The 20512-nt window shown below is 38.1% G+C and overlaps 1 protein-coding gene across 1 annotated transcript in view; it reads left to right on the top strand.

Annotated features, from left to right (window-relative positions):
• DIPK1A (divergent protein kinase domain 1A) overlaps positions 1–20512 on the top strand; it is a 123668-nt gene that overhangs the window by 65049 nt on the left and 38107 nt on the right. Inside the window, exon 2 of the mRNA XM_052637727.1 lies at positions 16839–16973. Within this exon, the coding sequence (XP_052493687.1) occupies positions 16839–16973 (135 nt within the window). The remainder of the gene's footprint in view (positions 1–16838; positions 16974–20512) is intronic.

Consider the following 20512-nt stretch of genomic DNA (forward strand, 5'->3'; position numbering starts at 1 on the left):
CAGAGATGTCTGATTAGGATGGACTAGATAGACACTTTCCAACCATTGTATTTTTCAAGGAAAATTGTTCTGCTCCAGGGCTCCTGGAAATATGTGGTAGGGTACCAACCAATGTGAATAGAATCCCTATATGCCTTTCAGGCTGAAGAAACAGTAGCTCCTTTCTGACCACAGTTCCTGAGCAACCACAATCCTTTCAGTGATACAAAGGCAGAATGTTGTTGCTCAGAGGTGAACAACCTCCCCCACCCCTGCTCTGATCACCCCAGTATTTGAACATACACATCTGCTTTTCTCATGTATCAGAGAGAGGTTGGGTTTCAATATTTAATTGCCACTGTGTCTGGAAGTCACACAGATGAATCCTGGGAAAGGAAGTTTCTGGACCCAGCCGTCATCTTCATCAGTCTCACAGAATATTAACTGACATTAATTTCCTTTTTAAGACCCTTTAGAGTAGTCAAGTTTCATCTAATTCTAATCAGCCTCTGGGTACACCACGATTCTAAACTCTGTTGCAGATTATCTTAATCAGATTGTACAACCTAGAGGTAATTATCCCAAGTAAATTTTCCCCTAAAATTTATTACTTCAGAGTCTGAAGTTTAAAGGGACCATGCTTTTTAACCTTTGAGTTTAGGTAAAATGTAGCTAAACTTTATTTTTAGTGAGTGAATTGTTAGTGAATTTAGTGCCCACTGGGATCCCCCATGTAAGATTTGCCTGTGGATGTTGTATGTTTACTAAGTTCTAGACTATAAAGAAAGCTGAGAGCCAAAGATTTGAGGCTTTTGAACTGTGGTATTGGAGAAGACTCTTGAGAGTCCCTTGGACTGCAAGGAGATCCAACCAGTCCATCCTAAAGGAGATCAGTCCTGAGTATTCATTGGAAGGACTGATGTTGAAGCTGGAACTCCAATACTTTGGCCACCTGATGTGAAGAGCTGACTCATTTGAAAAGACCCTGACACTGGGAAAGATTGAGGGCAGGAGGAGAAGGGGACAACAGAGGATGAGATGGTTGGATGGCATCACTGACTCGATGGACATGGGTTTGGGTGGACTCTGGGAGTTGGTGATGGACAGGGAGGCCTGGTGTGCTGTGGTTCATGGGGTCACAGAGTCGGACACGACTGAGTGACTGAACTGAACTGAACTGAACTGAGACCCAGTATGGTGCTCAAGCCTACTAAAAAGGGAAAATGAACACCTGATTTGCCCATTCTGAGTCCCCAAATGTTGCTAAGGCAACATGAATCCTATTTGAGGACTTATCTCAAGCAGTTCTTTAACTTGGAACTTCATGTGTATAAGCTAAAGATTTGTTGGGACTTCCCTGACAGTCCAGTGGTTAAAATTCCGTCCTTCCATTGCAGAGGGCACAAGTTGAATCCCTGGTCAGAGAACTAAGATCCTGCATGATGCAGGGTGTGGCCCCCCAAAATAAATAAAGATTTGTTAATAGTTACTGAGCTCATGATATGGAATGAAAACTGTATTTAATAAGCTTAAACGTATATACAACTACAGATACTATGAGTAGATTTTAATAGAAATTTCCAGTTATGCTCCATTAAGGAAGAAGGAAGAGCCCTTAATCTGAATGGCCAAGAAAACCGTCTGTTCTGGCTAGGACTTCCACTTGTTTTTCTCTGTACTCTTAGACCCTGCTTTGCTGATCCTATCTGGGAATGGCAGCTAATCTCCAAAGATGACCCTGCAGTAGCCCTGCCTCCTGGTGTGCATGCCCTTAAGGAGTGCCCCCTACAGTCCCTGTAATCTGGCCCTGTGTAGCCACGAGAGTAGGGCAGAAACGTGCAGCTTCCTCCTTGGTCTCTGGGAACCGTTGTCATGGGGTAACCCAGCCATCATGTAAGAAGCCTAACTACCCTGAGCACCGTGCTCAGGAGGCCAGCTTGCCATGTGCAGCTGTTCCAGCTACTCCAGCCAAGGGACTGGGCATGGGAGTGAAACAGCCACACATGTGTCCAGCCCAGTCAGCCCTTTGTCACATGTCTTCAGCCCTAATCATGAATTCATGGAAAACTCGACTGACCAGCTCAGTCCAATCAACTCAGAACCACGAGAGACATGAATTATTTTTGTAAGCCTCTGGGTTTGGGGATAGTTTATTATATAACAATAGAAAATGGGAACACTTAGCTTTCTTGACCCCTATCTTTTGTATTGGGATGTTGAAGAACTCCGTGACTGAGTTCCTTTGCTCTTCAAAATCCTAATACTCCTTTTATGTAGAGTGCTTATAGGGACTGTATCTCCCTTGCATTTGCTGCATAAAATGCAGGTTATTTGTTCATTAAAAGCCTTCTGTGTGCCTTCTTAGGGATGGCTTCGCTTTGTTTTTCTGGTCTTACGCTCTTTTAAACATGTGCCTGGCTTGTGGTCCCTAAAGCAGCAGCACCCTCTCCAGAATGTACTGTTTGTAGATTTTTTTGATGATGAGCATTCTGTCCGACATGAGGTGACCCCTCACTGTAGTTTTGATTTTCATTTCCCTAATAATCAGTGATGCTGAGCATCTTTTCATGTGTCTGTTGGCCATCTGTATGTCTTCTTTGAAGAAATGTCTATTTAGGTCTTCTGCCCATTTTTTGATTGGATTGATTGTTTTTTTTTAATATTGAGCTACATGAACCATTTGTGTATTTTGGAGACTAATCCTTTTTCAGTTGTTTCGTTTGCAAATATTTTCTCCCATTCTGAGGGTTGTCTTTTCATCTTGTTTGCTGTGTAAAAGTTTTAAGTTTAATTAGACCCCATTAGTTTATTTTTATTACTCTAGGAGGTGAGTCAAAAAAGATCCTGCTGCGATTTATGTCAGAGAATGTTCTGCCTGTTTTCCTCCAAGAGTTTTATAGTGTCTGGCCTCACATTCAGGTCTCTAATTCATTTTGAGTTTATTTCTGTGTATGGTGTTAGGTTGTAATTTTATTGTTTTACACATAGCTGTCCAGTTTTCCCAGCACCAACCACAGCCTCCTTTGTTACAGATTAGGTGACCATAGGTGTGTGAGTTTACCTCTGGGTGTTCTATCCTGTTCCTTTGGTCTACATTTCTGTCTTGTTTCTTTTTGTGTCAGTACCATACTCTTTCTTTCTTGCTTGCTTTTTTTTCTTTTTTAAAAAAATTCCCTAAAGCAGTAACTGACAAGGATCTCGAGACTGTGGGATTACCATAATTCGGTACAACACTTTCTTGATTATTGTAGCTTTGTCAAATAGTCTTTTTTAAAAAAATTAATTAATTTAGTTTAATTGGAGGCTAATTACTTACAATATTATAGTGGTTTTTGCCATACATTGGCATGAATCAGCCATGGGTGTACATGTATTCCCCATCATGAACCCCCCTTCCTCTTCCTTCTCTATCCCATCTCTCAGGGTCATCCCAGTGCACCAGCCCTGAGCACCCTGTCTCATGCATCGACCCTGGACTGGTGATCTGTTTCACATATGGTAATATACATGTTTCAATGCTATTCTCTCAGATCATCCCACCCTCGCCTTCTCCCACAGAGTCCAAAAGACTGTTCTATACATCTGTGTCTCAAATAGTCTTAAGGTCAGAGAGCCTGATTTCCCCAGCTCCATTTTTCTTTCTCAAGATTGCTTTGGCTATTTGGGGTCTTTTGTTTTTCCATACAAATTGTAAAATTTTCTGTTCTAGTTCTGTGAAAAATACCATTGGTAATTTGATAGGGATTAGATTGAATCTGTAGATCACTTTGGGTAGTATAATCATTTTCACAATATTGATTCATCCAATTCAGGGTATATCTCTCCATATGTCTATGTTGTGTTTGATTTCTTTCATCAGTATCTTATAGTTTTCTGTGTACACAGGTCTTTTGCCTCCTTAGGTTTATTCCTAGGTATTTTATTCTTTTGTTGCAGTGGTAAATGGAATTGTTTCCTTAATTTCTCTTTCTGACCATTTGTTCTTGGTGTATAGGAATGCAAGAGATTTCTGTATATTGATTAGAAAAAGGAACCCTCCTGCACTGTTGGTGGGAATGTAAGTTGATACAGCCACTAAGAAGAAGAGTATGGAGGTTCTTTAAAAAACTGAAAATAGAACTACCATGTGACCCAGCAGTCCCATTACTGGAAATATACCCAGAGGAAACCATAATCAAAAAAGACACATGTACCCCATTGTTCATTGCAGCACTATTTACAATAGCCAGAATATGGAAAGCAACCTAAATGCCCATCAACAGAGAAATGGATAAAGAAGATATGGTAGGGACTTCCCTGGTGATCCTGTGGTTGAGAGTGTGCCTGCCATGCCAGCGCAGGGGACATGGGTTCAGGCCCTGGTTGGAGAGGATTCCATGTGCCATGGAGCAGCTAAGCCCCTGCGCACCACAGCTACTGAGCCCGCTCTCTAGCACCCTCGAGCGGCAACCGCTGAAGCCTGTGTGCTACATCTGCTGAATCCCAAGCACCTAGAGCCTGTGCTGCGCAACAGGAGAAGCACCGCAATGAGCAGCCTGAGGGTAGCCCCTGTTCTCAACTAGAGAAAGCCCGAATGCAGCAGTGAGGACCCAGTGCAACCAAAATTAAATAGTGAGTCATAAATTAAATTTAATTATAAAGAAGGTGTAGTACATATATACAATGGAATATTACTCCATTGTATCGGTCATTTCTAGGTTTATTTGGATAAACCTAGAAACTGTCAGTGAAGTCAGAAAGAGAAAAATATTGTATATCAATGCATATATGGAATCTAGAAAACTGGTATGGATGATATTATTTCCAAAACAGAAATAGAGACACAGACATAGAGAACAAATGTGCGAACACGGGAGGGAAAGGGGAAAATGCATCAGAGAAAAATGCAAGTCACAGTACATGGTATATGCTTCTATATCTATAAAGTTCAAGAGTAATGAACATCAAATTCTGCATTTTAGGTATACATGGTCAATGGTTAAACTACATAGGAAAGCACATATATGATTATCATTGAAGTCAGATGCATGTTAATTAACCCTTTATTGAAGAAGTCACATGGAGGTCAGTGAAGGCACTAGAGAAACTGTTTCTTAACCCAAGTGGTAGTTACATGGGTATTTGCTTTCTAATTATAATTTAAGTTACACCAGTGACCACCTGACCTGCCTCTTGAGAAACCTGTATGCAGGTCAGGAAGCAACAGTTAGAACTGGACATGGAACAACAGACTGGTTCCAAATAGGAAAAGGAGTCCGTCAAGGCTGTATATTGTCACCCTGCTTATTTAACATCTATGCAGAGTACATCATGAGAAATGCTGGGCTGGAAAAAGCACAAACTGGAATCAAGGTTTCCAGGAGAAATATCAATCACCTGAGATATGCAGATGACACCACCCTTATGGCAGAAAGTGAAGAGGAACTAAAAAGCCTCTTGATGAAAGTGAAAGAGGAGAGTGAAAAAGTTGGCTTAAAGCTCAACACTCAGAAAACGAAGATCATGGCATCCGGTCCCATCACTTCATGGGAAATAGATGGGGAAACAGTGGAAACAGTGTCAGACCTTATTTTTTTGGGCTCCAAAATCACTGCAGATGGTGACTGCAGCCATGAAATTAAAAGACGCTTACTTCTTGGAAGAAAAGTTATGACCAACCTAGATAGCATATTGAAAAGCAGAGACATCACTTTGCCAACAAAGGTCCGTCTAGTCAAGGCTATGGTTTTTCCAGTAGTCATGTATGGATGTGAGAGTTGGACTGTGAATAAGGCTGAGCACCGAAGAATTGATGCGTTTGAACTGTGGTGTTGGAGAAGACTCTTGAGAGTCCCTTGGACTGCAAGGAGATCCAACCAGTCCATCCTAAAGGAGATCAGTCCTGGGTGTTCTTTTGGAAGGACTGATGCTAAAGCTGAAACTCCAGTACTTTGGCCACCTCATGCCAAGAGTTGACTCATTAGAAAAGACCCTGATGCTGGGAGGGATTGGGGGCAGGAGGAGAAGGGGACAACCGAGGATGAGATGGTTGGATGGCATCACCGACTCTATGGACATGAGTCTTAGTGAACTCCGGGAGTTGGTGATGGACAGGGAGACCTGGCGTGCTGCAATTCATGGGGTCACAAAGAGTCGGACACGACTGAGCAACTGAACTGAACTGAACTGTGTATTTTTTAACTTATCTGTGGCTGCACTGGATCTTTGTTGCTTTCTGTAGTTGCGGTGAAGGTGGGCTACTCTAGGTTGCGGTACACGAGCTTCTCATTTCAGTGGCTTCTCTTGTTGAGGAACACAGGCTCTAGGCCTGTGGGCTCAGTAGTTGTGCACACAGGCTTAGTTGTGCTGCGACATATGGAATCTTCCCAGACCAGGGATCGTACCCATGTACCCTACATTGGCAGGCAGATTCCTAACCACAGTGCCACCAGGGAAGTCTGGCACTAATGTATTTTAAACAATTCTATATGAAGGATTTATTTCCAAGTTTTAAAAAAGAAATTTTTAAAAAGCACTCAGGAGACTTCTAGATCCTAGAGATATGTTTTTAAATAGATATGCTAAAGCACTTATATGAAAAAAAAACTATATATTTGCATCTACTTACATATCTATAGTGTAATATATATTCATTGTAGAAAATCTGTATAATACAGAGAAAACTAAAAATCATTCATAATCCCACCACTTCTGACATTTTGAAATAACCACCCTTGACATTTTGATGTATTCCTTGCAGTTTCTACAGTCTGTTGGTGACTTTTCTTTCTTTTTTTTGAAGCAAAATTGGAAACATATCATATATGCTGTTTTGAAAGTTGATTTTTTTCTCTTACCGTATCATGAACATTGCCCCATACTCTGACACTTTGAGATATTAATTTGCTATTGAAATCAGCCACAGGCTTCAGGATCACCCCATGCAATTAGTTCCCCAAGGAAAAATGTTCTGCTTTTTTGATGCTGTCAGCCCCCTAAGCTATAAAAAATATGAACCAGCATGCAGAGAAAACGTGAAAATTATCTGCTACTTGTTAGAATTTTATTTCTAGAGTTTTAATAAAAGCAGAAAAGAGAATATGCTCATGCAAATAAAGCCTTTAGAATTTAGATCAGAGAATAATGACAGTTCTTCCTGTAAAAGTGAAAACTCAGCTCTTAGATAAAGAATGCTAAAACTCTGATCACTAGGCTAATAATGTCGTTTGACAAGGAATTCTTCTCTAAAGTTTTGTCATAAAAAAGTATTTTCATGCTCAGAACAAGCTAGGGAACGTAGATATTTTTAGGACCTTTTTTTCACTATTTTTAACATATTAAAAACTCAAGATCTTCCTTGTGTGGAATGACATGAAAGTTTTTTTGTGTGTGTTTCTTGGTTAAACATCATAACTGTTTCTTGATGTTTATGAACATTAGCACTAAGAGAGTTAAGATACATTTAGATAATTTTCTTAATGGTTTTCCCACAACCCTCCAACTAAGCAGTGAGACAACCTTTAGTAAAGGTATAGGATCCATTCCAAACAAAGTTGATCTGGAAGTGTTGTGGTATACAATATTTACCTTATTGAATGGTTTCTTTATATTTCTATTTTTTATAGTCAGCATGTTTTTCATGCTCAAGTATTATTATAAACATCTAGAGTTCATTTTAAAAAAATGGGTACAGTTATTTTTAAGGATATGTCAATAATTTTAACTTCAGTTTTTTCCAGCCACATTGCTCCTAAATTAGCAGTGAAAGTTAGCTAGCTACAGTATTGTTAGTATTGTTAATATAACAATAAGGGGAAAAAAAGATATTTGAAGTTTATTTAAGAGTAAGTGGTTACTGAAAAACTTGAATAAAAATACATTGTACACATGAAACTTATATAAATGTTGTAAACCAGTCTCAAAAAATAGCAAGCTCTTCTTAGCTTTTCCTATGAAATGATGAAATCATTGTATTTGAGTTTTTACAAGTGATAACCTTATCAGTTTGTTAGATTTTCTGAGTGTTCAAGTCTACTACATATATTAAGCAAAGTGTGAGAGAGATTTTTCTTCCTTACTTTTCACAATTAAGAACATCTGTATGGGGAGTACTTGGGGATAAAGCAGATGGGCTTTGTGCTTTATATGTTTGTATTAGGTTGGTGCAAAAGTAATTGCAGTTTTTTACATTGTAAATTTGCCTTTGATATTGGAATGCGTTCTTAAACGTGGTTATGCTATACATAATTTTAATGCATATTTCTCATTTTATGTTTTTTTTGCTATTGACTTACTACTTGCTGTTTTATTTTAGATTAGGGACATGATGTTAGACAAAAAGCAAATTTGAGCAATTTTCTTATTTGAGTTCAAAATGGGTCATAAAGCATTGGAGACAACTCACAACATCAACAACACATTGGGCCTAGAAATTGCTAACAAATGTACAGTGCAGTGGTGGTTCAAGAAATTTTGCAAAGGTGACAAGAGCCTTGAAGATGAGCATAGTGGCTGGCCATTGGCAGGTGACAACAACCAACTGAGGGCAGTCATTGAAGCTGACCCTCGTACTACTACACAAGAAGTCACCATTGGCCATTCTATGGTCATTCAACATCTGAAGTAAATTGGAAAGGTGAAAAAGCTCTATAAGTGTGTGCCTCCTGAGCTAACCAAAAATCAAAAAAATAGTCATTTTGAAGTGTCTTCTTATTCTACGTGACAACAATGAACCCATTTCTCAATCAGATTGTGATGAAAGTGGATTTGATATGACAACTGGTGACAACCAGCTCAGTGGTTGGATTGAAAAGAAGCCCCAAAGCACTTCCCAAGGCCAAACTTGCACCATAAAAAGGCATGGTCACTGTTTGGTGGTCTGCTGCCAGTCTGATCCATTATAGCTTTCTGAATCCTAGTGAAACCATTACATCTGAGAAGTAAGCTCAGCAAATCAGTGAGATACACTGAAAACTGCAATGCCTGCAGCCAGCATTGGTCAACCGAAAGGGCCCAATTCTTCTCCACAACAATGCCTCACCACACATCACATAACCCATGCTTCAAAAGTTGAATGAATTAGGCTAGGAAGTTTTGCCTCATCCATCATATTCACCTGACCTCTCACCGACTGACTACCACTTCTTCAAGCATCTCAATAACTTTTTGCAGGGAGAATGGTTCCACAACCGAAAGGATGCAGGAAATGCTTTCCAAGAGTTCATTGAATCCCAGAGCACAGATTTTTACACTACAGGAATAAGCAAAGTTATTTCTCATTGGCAAAAATGTGTTGACTGTAATGGCACCTATGTTGATGAATAAAGATGTGTTTGAGCCTAGTTATGATGATTTAAAATTCACAGATTGAAGAATCAGTATTGTGAAAATGACTATACTACCAAACACAATTACAGATTCAATGCAATCCCTATCAAATTACCAATGGCATTTTTCACAGAACTAGAACAAAAAAATCTCACAATTCATATGGAAACACAAAAGACCCCAAATAGCCAAACCCGTCTTGAGAAAGAAGAATGGAGCTAAAGGAATCAACCTTCCTGACTTCAGATTATACTACAAAGCTCCAGTCATCAAGACAGTATGGTACTGGCACAAAAACAGAAATAAAGGCCAGTGGAAGAGAAAGAAAGTGAAGTCGCTCAGTCGTGTCTGACTCTTTGTGACCGCATGGACTGTAGCCTACCAGGCTTCTCCATCCATGGGATTTGGCAAGGGTACTGAAGTGGGTTGCTATTTCCTTCTCCAGGGGATCTTCCCAACCCAGGAATCGAACCCAGGCTTCCTTCATTGCAGGTAGACGCTTTACCCTCTGAGCCACCAGGGAAGCCCTAAAGACCAGTGGAACAAGATAGAAAGCCCAGAAATAAACCCATGCACCTATAAATACCTTATTTTTGATAAAGGAGTCAAGAATATACAATGGGGCAAAGACAGCCTCTTCAATAAATGGTGCGGGGAAAACTGGACAGCTACACTTAAAAGAATGGAATTAGAACACTTCCTAACACCGTACTCAAAGATAAACTCAAAATGGATTAAAGACCTACATTTAAGACCAGAAACTATAATATTCTTAGAGGAAAACATAAGCAGAACTCTTAGTGACATAAATCAAAGCAAGATCCTCTATGACCCACCTTCTAGTGTAACGGAAATAAAAACAAAAGTAAACAAGTGGGACCTGATTAAACTTAAAAGCTTTTGCACAGCAAAAGAAACTATAAGCAAGGTGAAAAGACAACCTCAGAATGGGAAAAAATAATAGCAAATGAAACAACTGACAAAGGATTAATATCCAAAATGTACAAGCAGCTCATACAGCTTAATGCCAGAAAAACAATCAACCCATTCCAAAAGTGGGAAAAAGACCAAAGAAGACATACAGATGGCTAACGAACACATGAAAAGATGCTCAACATTGCTCATTGTTAAAGAAATGCAAATCAAAACCACAGTGGGATATCACCTCATACAGGTCAGAATGGCCCTCATCAAAAAGCCTACAAACCATAAATGCTGGAGAGGGTGTGGAGAAAAGGGAATGCTCTTGCACTGTTGGTGGGAATGTAAATCGATGCAGCCACTATGGAAGAGGTATGGAGAGTCCTTAAAAAACTAGGAATAAAACCACCATATAGACCTAACCCAGCAATCCCGCTCCTAGGCATATACCCTGAGGAAACCAAAATTGAAAGAGACACATGTATGCCATTGTTCACTGCAGCACTATTTACAATAGCTAGAACATGGAAGCAACCTAGATGTCCATCGACAGATGAATGGATAAAGAAGTTGTGGTACATATACACAATGGAATATTACTCAGCCATAAAAAGAAATGTATTTGAGTCAGTTCTGATGAGGTGGATGAACCTAGAACCTATTATACAGACTGAAGTAAGTCAGAAAGAGAAAGATAAATATTGTATTCTAACACATATATACGGCATCTAGAAGAGTGGTACTAAAGAACTTATTTACAGGGCAGCAATGGAGAAACAGACATAGAGAATATACTTATGGACATGGGGAGAGGGAAAGAGAGGGTGAGATGTATGGAAAGAGTAATATGGAAACTTACATTACCATATGTAAAATAGATAGCCAAAGGGAATTTGCTGTATGGCTCAGGAAACCCAAACAGGGGCTTTGTATCAACCTAGAGGGGTAGGATTGGGAGGGAGATGGGAGGGAGGTTCAAAAAAGGATTCATGTTGAGGTTTGACAAAAAACAACAAAATTCTGTAAAGCAATTATCCTTCAATAAAAAAATTAATTAAAAAGAAAAAGCAAACAAAAATTCATGGGTAAAACTGTAGTTATGTTTGCACCAACCTAATAAATGATGTTGAATGTGAAAAATAGGTAAGTAATATAGAAGTAGTCTAATGTAGCTAAATTTTGATGTATTGCCTCTTTATGCCTAATTCAAAAACTTAATGTAAAACTATTTGAATAAGTTCATAGGTTTTCAGATTTGTCATGAAATAAAATCAATCTAAAAAAAGTATCACTGTTATTTACAGTAGAATTGGTAGAGAAAGTTTGTTTCATCATTTATATATTTTCCATCTCCAGTGATTTTTCTTTATTTATAGTAAGATATTGCCAATCATTTAGTCATTAAGAATTATTTGTTATTTCCAGACAGATGTTATATTTTTCTAATTAAGTAGTAGTTTATGCTTTAAAGACTAATTTAAAATAAAATGATAGTGTCATACAAATTTGATTCTTTCAACCCCATAATCTTTGCTTTCATTTTATTTTGTAACCATAATACAAGTTTTCTCAGTCTTAGCACTATGGACATTTGGGCAGATAATTCTTTGATGTGGGGAGCCCTCCTGTGCTTTGAAGGATGTTTAGCAACATTTCTGGCCTCAATAGACAAGAGTCCAATCACACTTTGTGATTCTAGACCCTACCAGGTATCCCCGGGAGGCAAACCTGACTCTAGTTGAGAATCGTGCCATAGTGCATTCTCTAAAATTCTTATCATGACTTTCAGGAGCATAGTTTGGAATAAAGCAGTGTACCACTAGTGAAAATTGAAAGGGAAAGTCACTCAGTCGTGTCCAACTCTTTGTGATCCCATGGACTATACAGTCCATGGAATTCTCTAGGCCAGAATACTAGAGTGGGTAGCCATTCCCTTCTCAAGGGAATCTTCCCCAACCCAGGGATCAAACCAGGTCTCCCGCATTGGAGGCAGGCGGATTCTTTACCAGCTAAGCCACCAGGGAAGTGGCTAGGCCCAAAATCAGCAGAACAAATTTTGCTTCTGGGCAGTATTTTGGATAGTTCAGCATCAGTAAAAAGATCAATAACAGTAACTATATTTTTTCATCAAAGTCTAGATTGTCTAGGTAATTGGTATAGAACAGACCACTGGGAACATTTTAGTGAGTGCCACACAGGGAAATAGAATTAGTCAGTAGGTACAGATGTCATTTATGGCTGTTTTTCTTCAATCTTTATTTTAAAATGTGAGGCAACAGGATCTGCAGAAATTAAAGGACACATGAAAGCCCTTACACTAGTTTGTGTTACCCTCAAATCACGGTAATTTCAGTGACATACTAGAATAAAAATGTGTTTCACTCCTTTTGTCATTTATATATAACAGGTGATGCCCACTGCCCTGCTGGGAACATCATCAATCCAACTTCCTCTCCAAAAATTTTGGCATTCTGTATCATGACGAACACACAGTGGGCAAGCCAGTTTACAGGGTATTTTTCCATTTAAACATATGCCAGAGGGGAAAAAAAAATTTAATTTAGCTCTTTGAGAGAAAAACAAAATGACTTCAAATTTTATTAAATTGGCTGTGCAGAAGGGGGAAATATACAGGTTTTTGCTGCCAACATTTATTAGGCTCAATATGCATTTGATAGCTAATAGAAATTATTGATGGAGCCTCAAAAGGTAGTTGACATTACGAGACTCCTTGAGGTGGGTGTCAAGGAGAAGGTAAGACAGAACCAAGTTCTGAACTAGCAGAGAACCTACTCACCATGTCTGCGTGGTTTCCTTTACTCTGTGACTTCTACCTGCTGCAGAGCAAAGCAAAAAAAGGAAAAAAGAAAATATTATTTTACAGTGTAAGGTTTTCCTTGATTTTTTACTAAACAAATTGAGATTAATCTTGTTTTTAAACCCCATCTCAATATTAATTTAAGATTGAACTTCTCACATAGTGGTTGATTGTAACTTTATGGCCACTAAAAGATTTCAAACTGCATTCATGCCTCTTTGTACACAAAATGAAAAATGGGCAAAATAATGACGATTGATGTTTCCTTAAGTCTGCTCTGTTTAATTCTGCTGTCTGCTCTTCTGCAGTGCTGTCTCTAACTGTACATAGTTTAACGATATCTGGGAGTATAAAGTTGTTGCCCATAAATAGCTTGTAAGTAGCTTTTCTAAAATAAAATGGTTTCAATAATTGTATTTAGTAACTTCTTGATTGATGAAACTTGGTTGCCTCTGATAATGCACTGTTATAATAATAGGTGTAAAAGATGTCACATGTATTACATGGGGGTGGGTCGGGGGATGTGTGTGTGGGTATGTGTATGCTACTGCTAAGTCACTTCAGTCGTGTCTGACTCTGTGCGACCCTATAGACAGCAGCCCACCAGGCTCCCCCGTCCCTGGGATTCTCCAGGCAAGAACGCTGGAGTAGGTTGCCATTTCCTTCTCCAATGCATGAAAGTGAAAAGTGAAAGTGAAGTCGCTCAATTGTGTCCGACTCTTAGCAACCCCATGGGCTGCAGCCCACCAGGCTCCTCCATCCATGGGATTTTCCAGGCAAGAGTACTGGAGTGGGGTGCCATTGCCTTCTCCAGGTATGTGTATAGTATAGACTTAATTCTTCACTTGTGATACATCCCTAAATGTGGAATTTGCTAGGTAAAATTTTTAGAGTGTTTGATGTATATGGCTAACTGCTCTTTCAGAAATGCCGTGACAGCATACTCTGCCACCATCATAGGAGTGAGTACAAATCTCCTACTGACTTCAGTTCTTGTCCTGAGCCCTCTAGCTACTCTCTCTTATTCTAATGATGAAAACTCCTATCACATCCCATTTTATCTTTCAGCTTTGTTTACAGTGATTTTTGTCACAACTTTAAAGTTTTTATATAGTCAATGTCTTCCTTTAGAGATTCTGTGGTAGTTGGAATTTTTGTCATCTCAAAAAATATTTTTGAAAAATCCCTATATTTGTATTATATTATGTCATTTTTGCATGTGTGTCAGTTTCCTGTGGAATTTATTTTGATGTAAGATGTGTTTTAGGTTTTAAAATATGCTATTTCCAAATGATTAACAGTTGTCTTATCATCTTTTATTAACTAATCTTTCTCTGATGGCCACATACACACAAAAGATTGGACTTACAAAAGTAAAATCATGCCATGCTACTGTTGTCCAGGAAACCCTCTGAACTGTGTTAAGGGTACTTATCTGGTATTTAGGATTTGTTTGTCACTGTATATGCAAACGTTCTGAAAGTGCCTAAGGTGGCACCAGGCACGTAGTAGGCAATAGATAGTTGCTGAATGAAGGTGTGGGAAGTGGGTATCTTGGTATGAAAGTATTCCTTATCTTACAACATAAAAAAATGTTAAAGCAGTAGAGAGAAACATGTACAAAAGAAGACATGTAACCATCACCCAGCTTAAGCAGTTACCAACTCAAGGCCAGTATTGTTTTAATACTTTGCCCACCTACCTTTCCCTTCGTATATTGTTTAGAAGCAAATCCCGGGTACAATTTTATTCATAAATGTTTCAGTGTCTATCTCAAAAAGATTAAGTCATTTTTCTTTAAACATCACATTATTATGCCTAAAAAACTAAAATAATGCCTTTACAGCATCAGGTATCCTGTCAGCCTTCAAGTTTTCAATTGTCTCATAAATGTCATTTTTTTTTTTACAGTTTTTCATTTGAATCAGGACTCAAAAAAGATCCACGAAATGTGATTATTTAATATACAATATTTCTCAAGTATTTTTTGATCTTTGGGGTTCTCGTCTTCTCTCTTTTCTCCCTGATAATTTATTTGTTGAAGAACTGGGTTATTTGTATTGCCGCATTTCCCACAGCCTAGAGTTTGCTGATTGTATCCTAATACTGTCATTTACTTAAGTGTTACTTATATGCCTCTTGTCTCCTGTATTTCCTGTAAACTGGTAGCTGGAGCTAAAGGCTTAATCGGATTCAGATTCGGTTTTCTTTTTGGCAAGCCCAAAAAGAAGGCAGTAGCCTATCATAATGACAGCGTTACTGGCATTTTGTTCAGGGCCTTGCAAATTGATTTTGCTAACATTTGTTGAGTATTTTCTGTGTGCCTAGCAAAGTGCTTATGTTCTATAGGCATTATGTCACTCAATAATATTTAAGCTTTATAATACTGGTACATATCAATTTCTATCTGATGACTAGACCTCTTATTAGGGCCAAGTAATCTTAAATGTCTTTCAAACAAACCCCTTGGTGTATGTTCATGGTCATTTATGTGATTTTATTTGGAAATCTATCTGGACTTTCTCTTCATTGGATTCATTTAGAGCTATACAAAAATAACTTGCATTTAAGGCATTTTTAAAAATGTTTTAATAATAAAACTCAGAGACCTATCATTTAACTGTGAATTTGTTGTACTCAAGCTTTTTGGTACTGGGATTCACTTCACAAAGACTGATATCTAAACCACAAATAGAGCCAAAAGACTTCAATATTTCTGAGTCCCTTTTTCCTCTGCACTCATTGTCTCTGCAGATGCACTTTCGTCTCTTTCATCTCTTTCGGCTTTCTTTGCATGCCCACAGCGCTCACAGTATCCCACTGTTGTCCACTGTGAGAAACTGACTTGGGATTGTAAAAGCAAAACTAGCTTTTCATTGTTTGTTTACATGTCTTTTTATTTTTACTCAATTCTCCCCATGGTCCTAAATTCAGTTATTTATAAAATCAGACCATTGGAGTTCCAGACTCAAAACATAAATGTCAAATTATCTTGACCAGCTGACAGTTTTGGAGATGAAACTGTTTGATATGTAGTTGATGGAGAAAAACCACCAACTGACTGGAGTCGCAATTAGATACCAGAGCACTAGTTGCAAAGCAAGGCAAAGAGGATCCTATTGTACAGCTTTACAAACTGACATGCGGGGAGCCATTTATTCTTTATATATATTAATCTTTCTTCTTCTTTAATAGTTGTAACTTTTTCCTCAAATTTCCAGAATATCTGTTAGGTGAAGCATTTGAATGATTGAATAAAAGGAACATAAAGCATTGGTGAATACAGCAGGGAAATAGGAATGAATGTGAAGTTTCATTTCTTACTCTGGTTGTACCTCACTGTGAGACATTAGACTAGTAGCCAAATTCTCTGTTTTTATTTCTTTAAAACGCAATTATTTTTGCCATACTTATTCATAAAGAACTTTAAGATTCTTATTTGAACCAGTCTTCTGTAAGCTTGTCATAAGAGGGGATTGTGTCTCTCTTCACCTGACCTTCCTGGGTGTCCAGGGTAGCACGGTGCACGTGCTTGTGCTTAATGAGTAACTTTGGATGCTGGTGGTATTTGAAAGACTATACATTTTAAAGGGTATTTTGTTCTCTTTTTCTTGGCAAGACCAAGGAGCTTCCTTTTCTAAGATCAATGCTTTTTAGACTCAGTGAAAGTGCACATTGTTCTAGGAGAATTGCCATATGAAAGCCTAGAATATATATTGAGTGCTTCCAAGAAAGGGGGAAAGGTCATGTTCTAGGACAGTGAATGCTGACTGGGTGCTGAATGATTGACTGTTATGTGCTTTTTTACTTACAGGCTCGCTTCTCATATGTGCGAATGAAATATCTTTTCTTTTCCTGGTTGGCGGTTTTTGTTGGAAGCTGGATTATATATGTGCAATACTCTACCTATACAGAACTATGCAGAGGAAAGGACTGTAAGAAAATAATAGTAAGTATTTTTTATTTTCTAGTATATGAAAAAACTTATTCTCTAATTGAAGTAGAGTTGATTTAAAATGTTGTACCAATCTCTGCTGTGCAGCGTGACTCAGTTATATACATATACACGTTCTTATATATATATATACACATATATATGTATTATTTTCCATTATGGTTTATCCCAGGAGGCTGGGTATAGTTTCCTGTGCTATATGGTAGGACCTTGTTGTTTATCCATTCTAAGTGTAATAACACATTAAAAACTATATTAATAACACATTATGTTTATTACTTATACATAGACTAAAAATTATTTTCAAAAAGTAAAAGTTAATTTGATTTTGAGTTGTGTCGAATTTCTTAACATTTTGATATGACCAAATTAGTAGGACTGTTCCCCACTTTGAAAAACTCTGTATTCAGAAATCTGAGTAAGCCAGACTAGTATGAGAGCATACTTATTACAAAGAGGGATTCTTGCTTTTCAAATATACTTGAAGTTTAGTTTACTCTGATCAGATGGATTTTAAAATATTTATAGTATGAAAGTGTTATTTGCATCCATCCTTTTTATAACATATCTTTTGAATAAATGGAGTCATTCTCGAATGCTGAAAATATATGTAAAAAGTATATATGTGTATTTATTATTTAATTTCTATCCTACTGGATATATCTTAGGAAAATCACTCTAACAGAATAAGATTTCTAGTAGTAAATATTGGTTCCATAGCACTTATATTTTAAATGTTTGAGGATAATATTTAACTCCTTGTTTTCTGCTAATATCTTCTATATAAATAATATTGAAAACATCTAAGAATTATATTTTTATATAATAATTATTGAGATCCCAATTATTATAACTTATTAATGATTCTAATTATTGAATGGTTACTTTTTAAACAGGCCAGTGGTGCTAGGTGTGTACATTTAGCAGGGAGGAAGGTATCCTGACCTTATGAACTTAGAGTCTAGTAGGGAAGAAAATGAATAATTACAGTAAGGTAAGATAATTATTATAATTATTACAGTAATAAATGATATAGGGTCATAAGACAGGGAGACCTGAAGCTTTCCAAAGTTCTAAGAGAATAAAAATTAGGTTAACTCTAGACATTCTGTCAGTTAGAATAAAAATAAATTATTCCCCAGGAGTATGACATCCTCTTAGTAGTCAGAAGAGAAATACTAATATAAGAAGCCAGGGAATTAATTAGCAAGGAAGAGTTCCAAATCAGGGAAGGGTGAAAGATGTCAGTCTCATGTTCCTTCCATGTCCGTTCCAGATCCTTGAGGACTTGTAGAATAGAAGGAAACTTTGGGGCCAGGCAGCATACTGGGTACTTCATATCATCATTAGTACTGAAAATAATCCTGTGAAAGCCCCCCCAAACCCACTTTACTAATAAAGAAATATGACTAACAAGAGAGAAGAATTTGCCTTTCCTGGTGGAGCCAGACTTTGATCCCAACTCTGTCTCTATAGGAAGCTCATGCTCTTTCTGCTACCCAGAGTCAGAAAAGGCTGATAAAGGAAGTTATAGATTAATAAAGCTAACAACCCCCCCCCCCACAGAACTCACCAGCTCAGCTTCAGTGAAGAAGAAAGAAGTTATATAATCAACTATAATAACACGTAAATAACCAAAACTATTTGAAATATTTATTTTCCTTTTTTAACGTCACCTTTGTCAAACTGGGTTTCTTGAGGCACCTTAAAAGGTAGTCCATGAGTCAGACATACTTGAAAACAGAAAGGCAAACAAATGTAAAGAGCTGGCTTTACTGAGGGCTTCGTAGGGTCTTTAACATACTAGTGTGTGTTCTGCATCTCCAAAGAAAGCAAACACATTTGATGAGGAGAAAAATCCATCCCCACTGTAACGCTCCCAGGAAGACCTATTAACGTCCTCTGGCTATGTTAGAAACACTGTTCTAAGAGATTAGACATAGATGTGGTTTTATCTTGTTTTCAATATAGTAGCCTTTAAAATGTAAGGCATATGTTGGTATATATTCTGTTATGAGTGAAATTATAGTTTAAGTACCTCATTTTTCATTTTAATGGGTAAGAAATAAAAGCAAAACATAATTCTAGCATAAGTTAATGGTTATCTTTCTAAAACTTGAAAATAATCAACAAGTTTTCTAAGCCTAAAATATATCTTTTTCCTAAGACTGTCTTTAAAAAAAAAAAAAATTGTAGTTTCTCTGCATTTGGGAATTATGTTCTTAAACTTACCCAAACTGGTAATACTTTAAGACCAGTAATACTAAATAGTACTGATATGGCATAGGAATTGTGTGATTAGAAAAGAAAGCAATGGGGCTTCCCTGGTGACTCACTGACAGAGAATCTGCCTGTCAATGCAGGGGACACGGGTTCAATCTTCCATAAAGATCCCACATGCTATGGAGCAACCAAGCCTGTGCCTCACAGCTACTGAGCCTGTGCTCTAGATCCAGGGAGCTGCAACTACTGAGCTCACGTACCTAGACCCTATGCTCTGCAACAAGAGAAGCCATGGCAATGAGAAGTCTGTGCACCACAACTAGAGAGTAGACCCTGCTCGCTGCAGCTAGAGAAAAAGCCTAAGCAATAGCAAAGACCCAGCACAGCCAAAACTAAAATTATTTTTTTAAAAAAGAAAACAGGCAGAGAAAATATTTTTAAAGTATATGTTAAAGCTTCAAAGAGCTAACAAGGTAGTGAGGAATTACTTGATTAAGATCTGAGAAAAGGGGGACTTCCCTGGTGGTCCAATGGCTAAGATTCTGTGATCCCAGTGCAGGGGGCCTCGGTTCAATCCCTGGTCAAGGAACTAGATCCCATGTGCCACAACTTCAGAATTCGAATGCCACAACTAGAGATCAAAGATCAAAGAAACTAGTGCTGCTAGTAAGATTCAGCATAGACAAATTAAATAAGTAAATATTAATAAAAAACAGATCTGAGAAAGGATAAGACTTAAGAGACATGAGCCTTGATTTTGTAACTGTGTTTGCCTGGAGATATATGACCTAAAATATAGTTTTATGAGGCTGCTGCTGCTGCTGCTAAGCCGCTTCAGTTGTGTCCGACTCTGTGCGACACCATAGACGGCAGCCCATGAGGCTCCCCCATCCCTGAGATTCTCCAGGCAAGAACACTGGAGTGGGTTGCCATTTCCTTCTCCAAAGCATGAAAGTGAAAAGTGAAAGTGAAGTCGCTCAGTCGTGTCCGACTCTTAGCGACCCCATGGACTGCGGCCCACCAGGCTCCTCCATCCATGGGATTTTCCAGGCAAGAGTGCTGGAGTGGGGTGCTGTTGCCTTCTCCGTTATGAGGCTAGGAAGATAAAAATATAGTACAGTTTCTACCAAGAGTGGGACTTTGGTACACCATGCTTTGGGCTGAGATCCCAAAGGGCTGAACCCCAAGAGTGAAAGTGAGCTAAAAGAATCTCAAGAAAAGTGAGCTAACTTTTGTAGCTTCTTTTTCCCTTGAGGAATTTGCTGATACTAGGCATGAGCAGGCGTCTGAGAACCAGGACTGTACACCAG

This window comes from Budorcas taxicolor, chromosome 3 (genome assembly GCF_023091745.1).
Source record: "Budorcas taxicolor isolate Tak-1 chromosome 3, Takin1.1, whole genome shotgun sequence".
Taxonomy (NCBI): Eukaryota; Metazoa; Chordata; class Mammalia; order Artiodactyla; family Bovidae; genus Budorcas; species Budorcas taxicolor.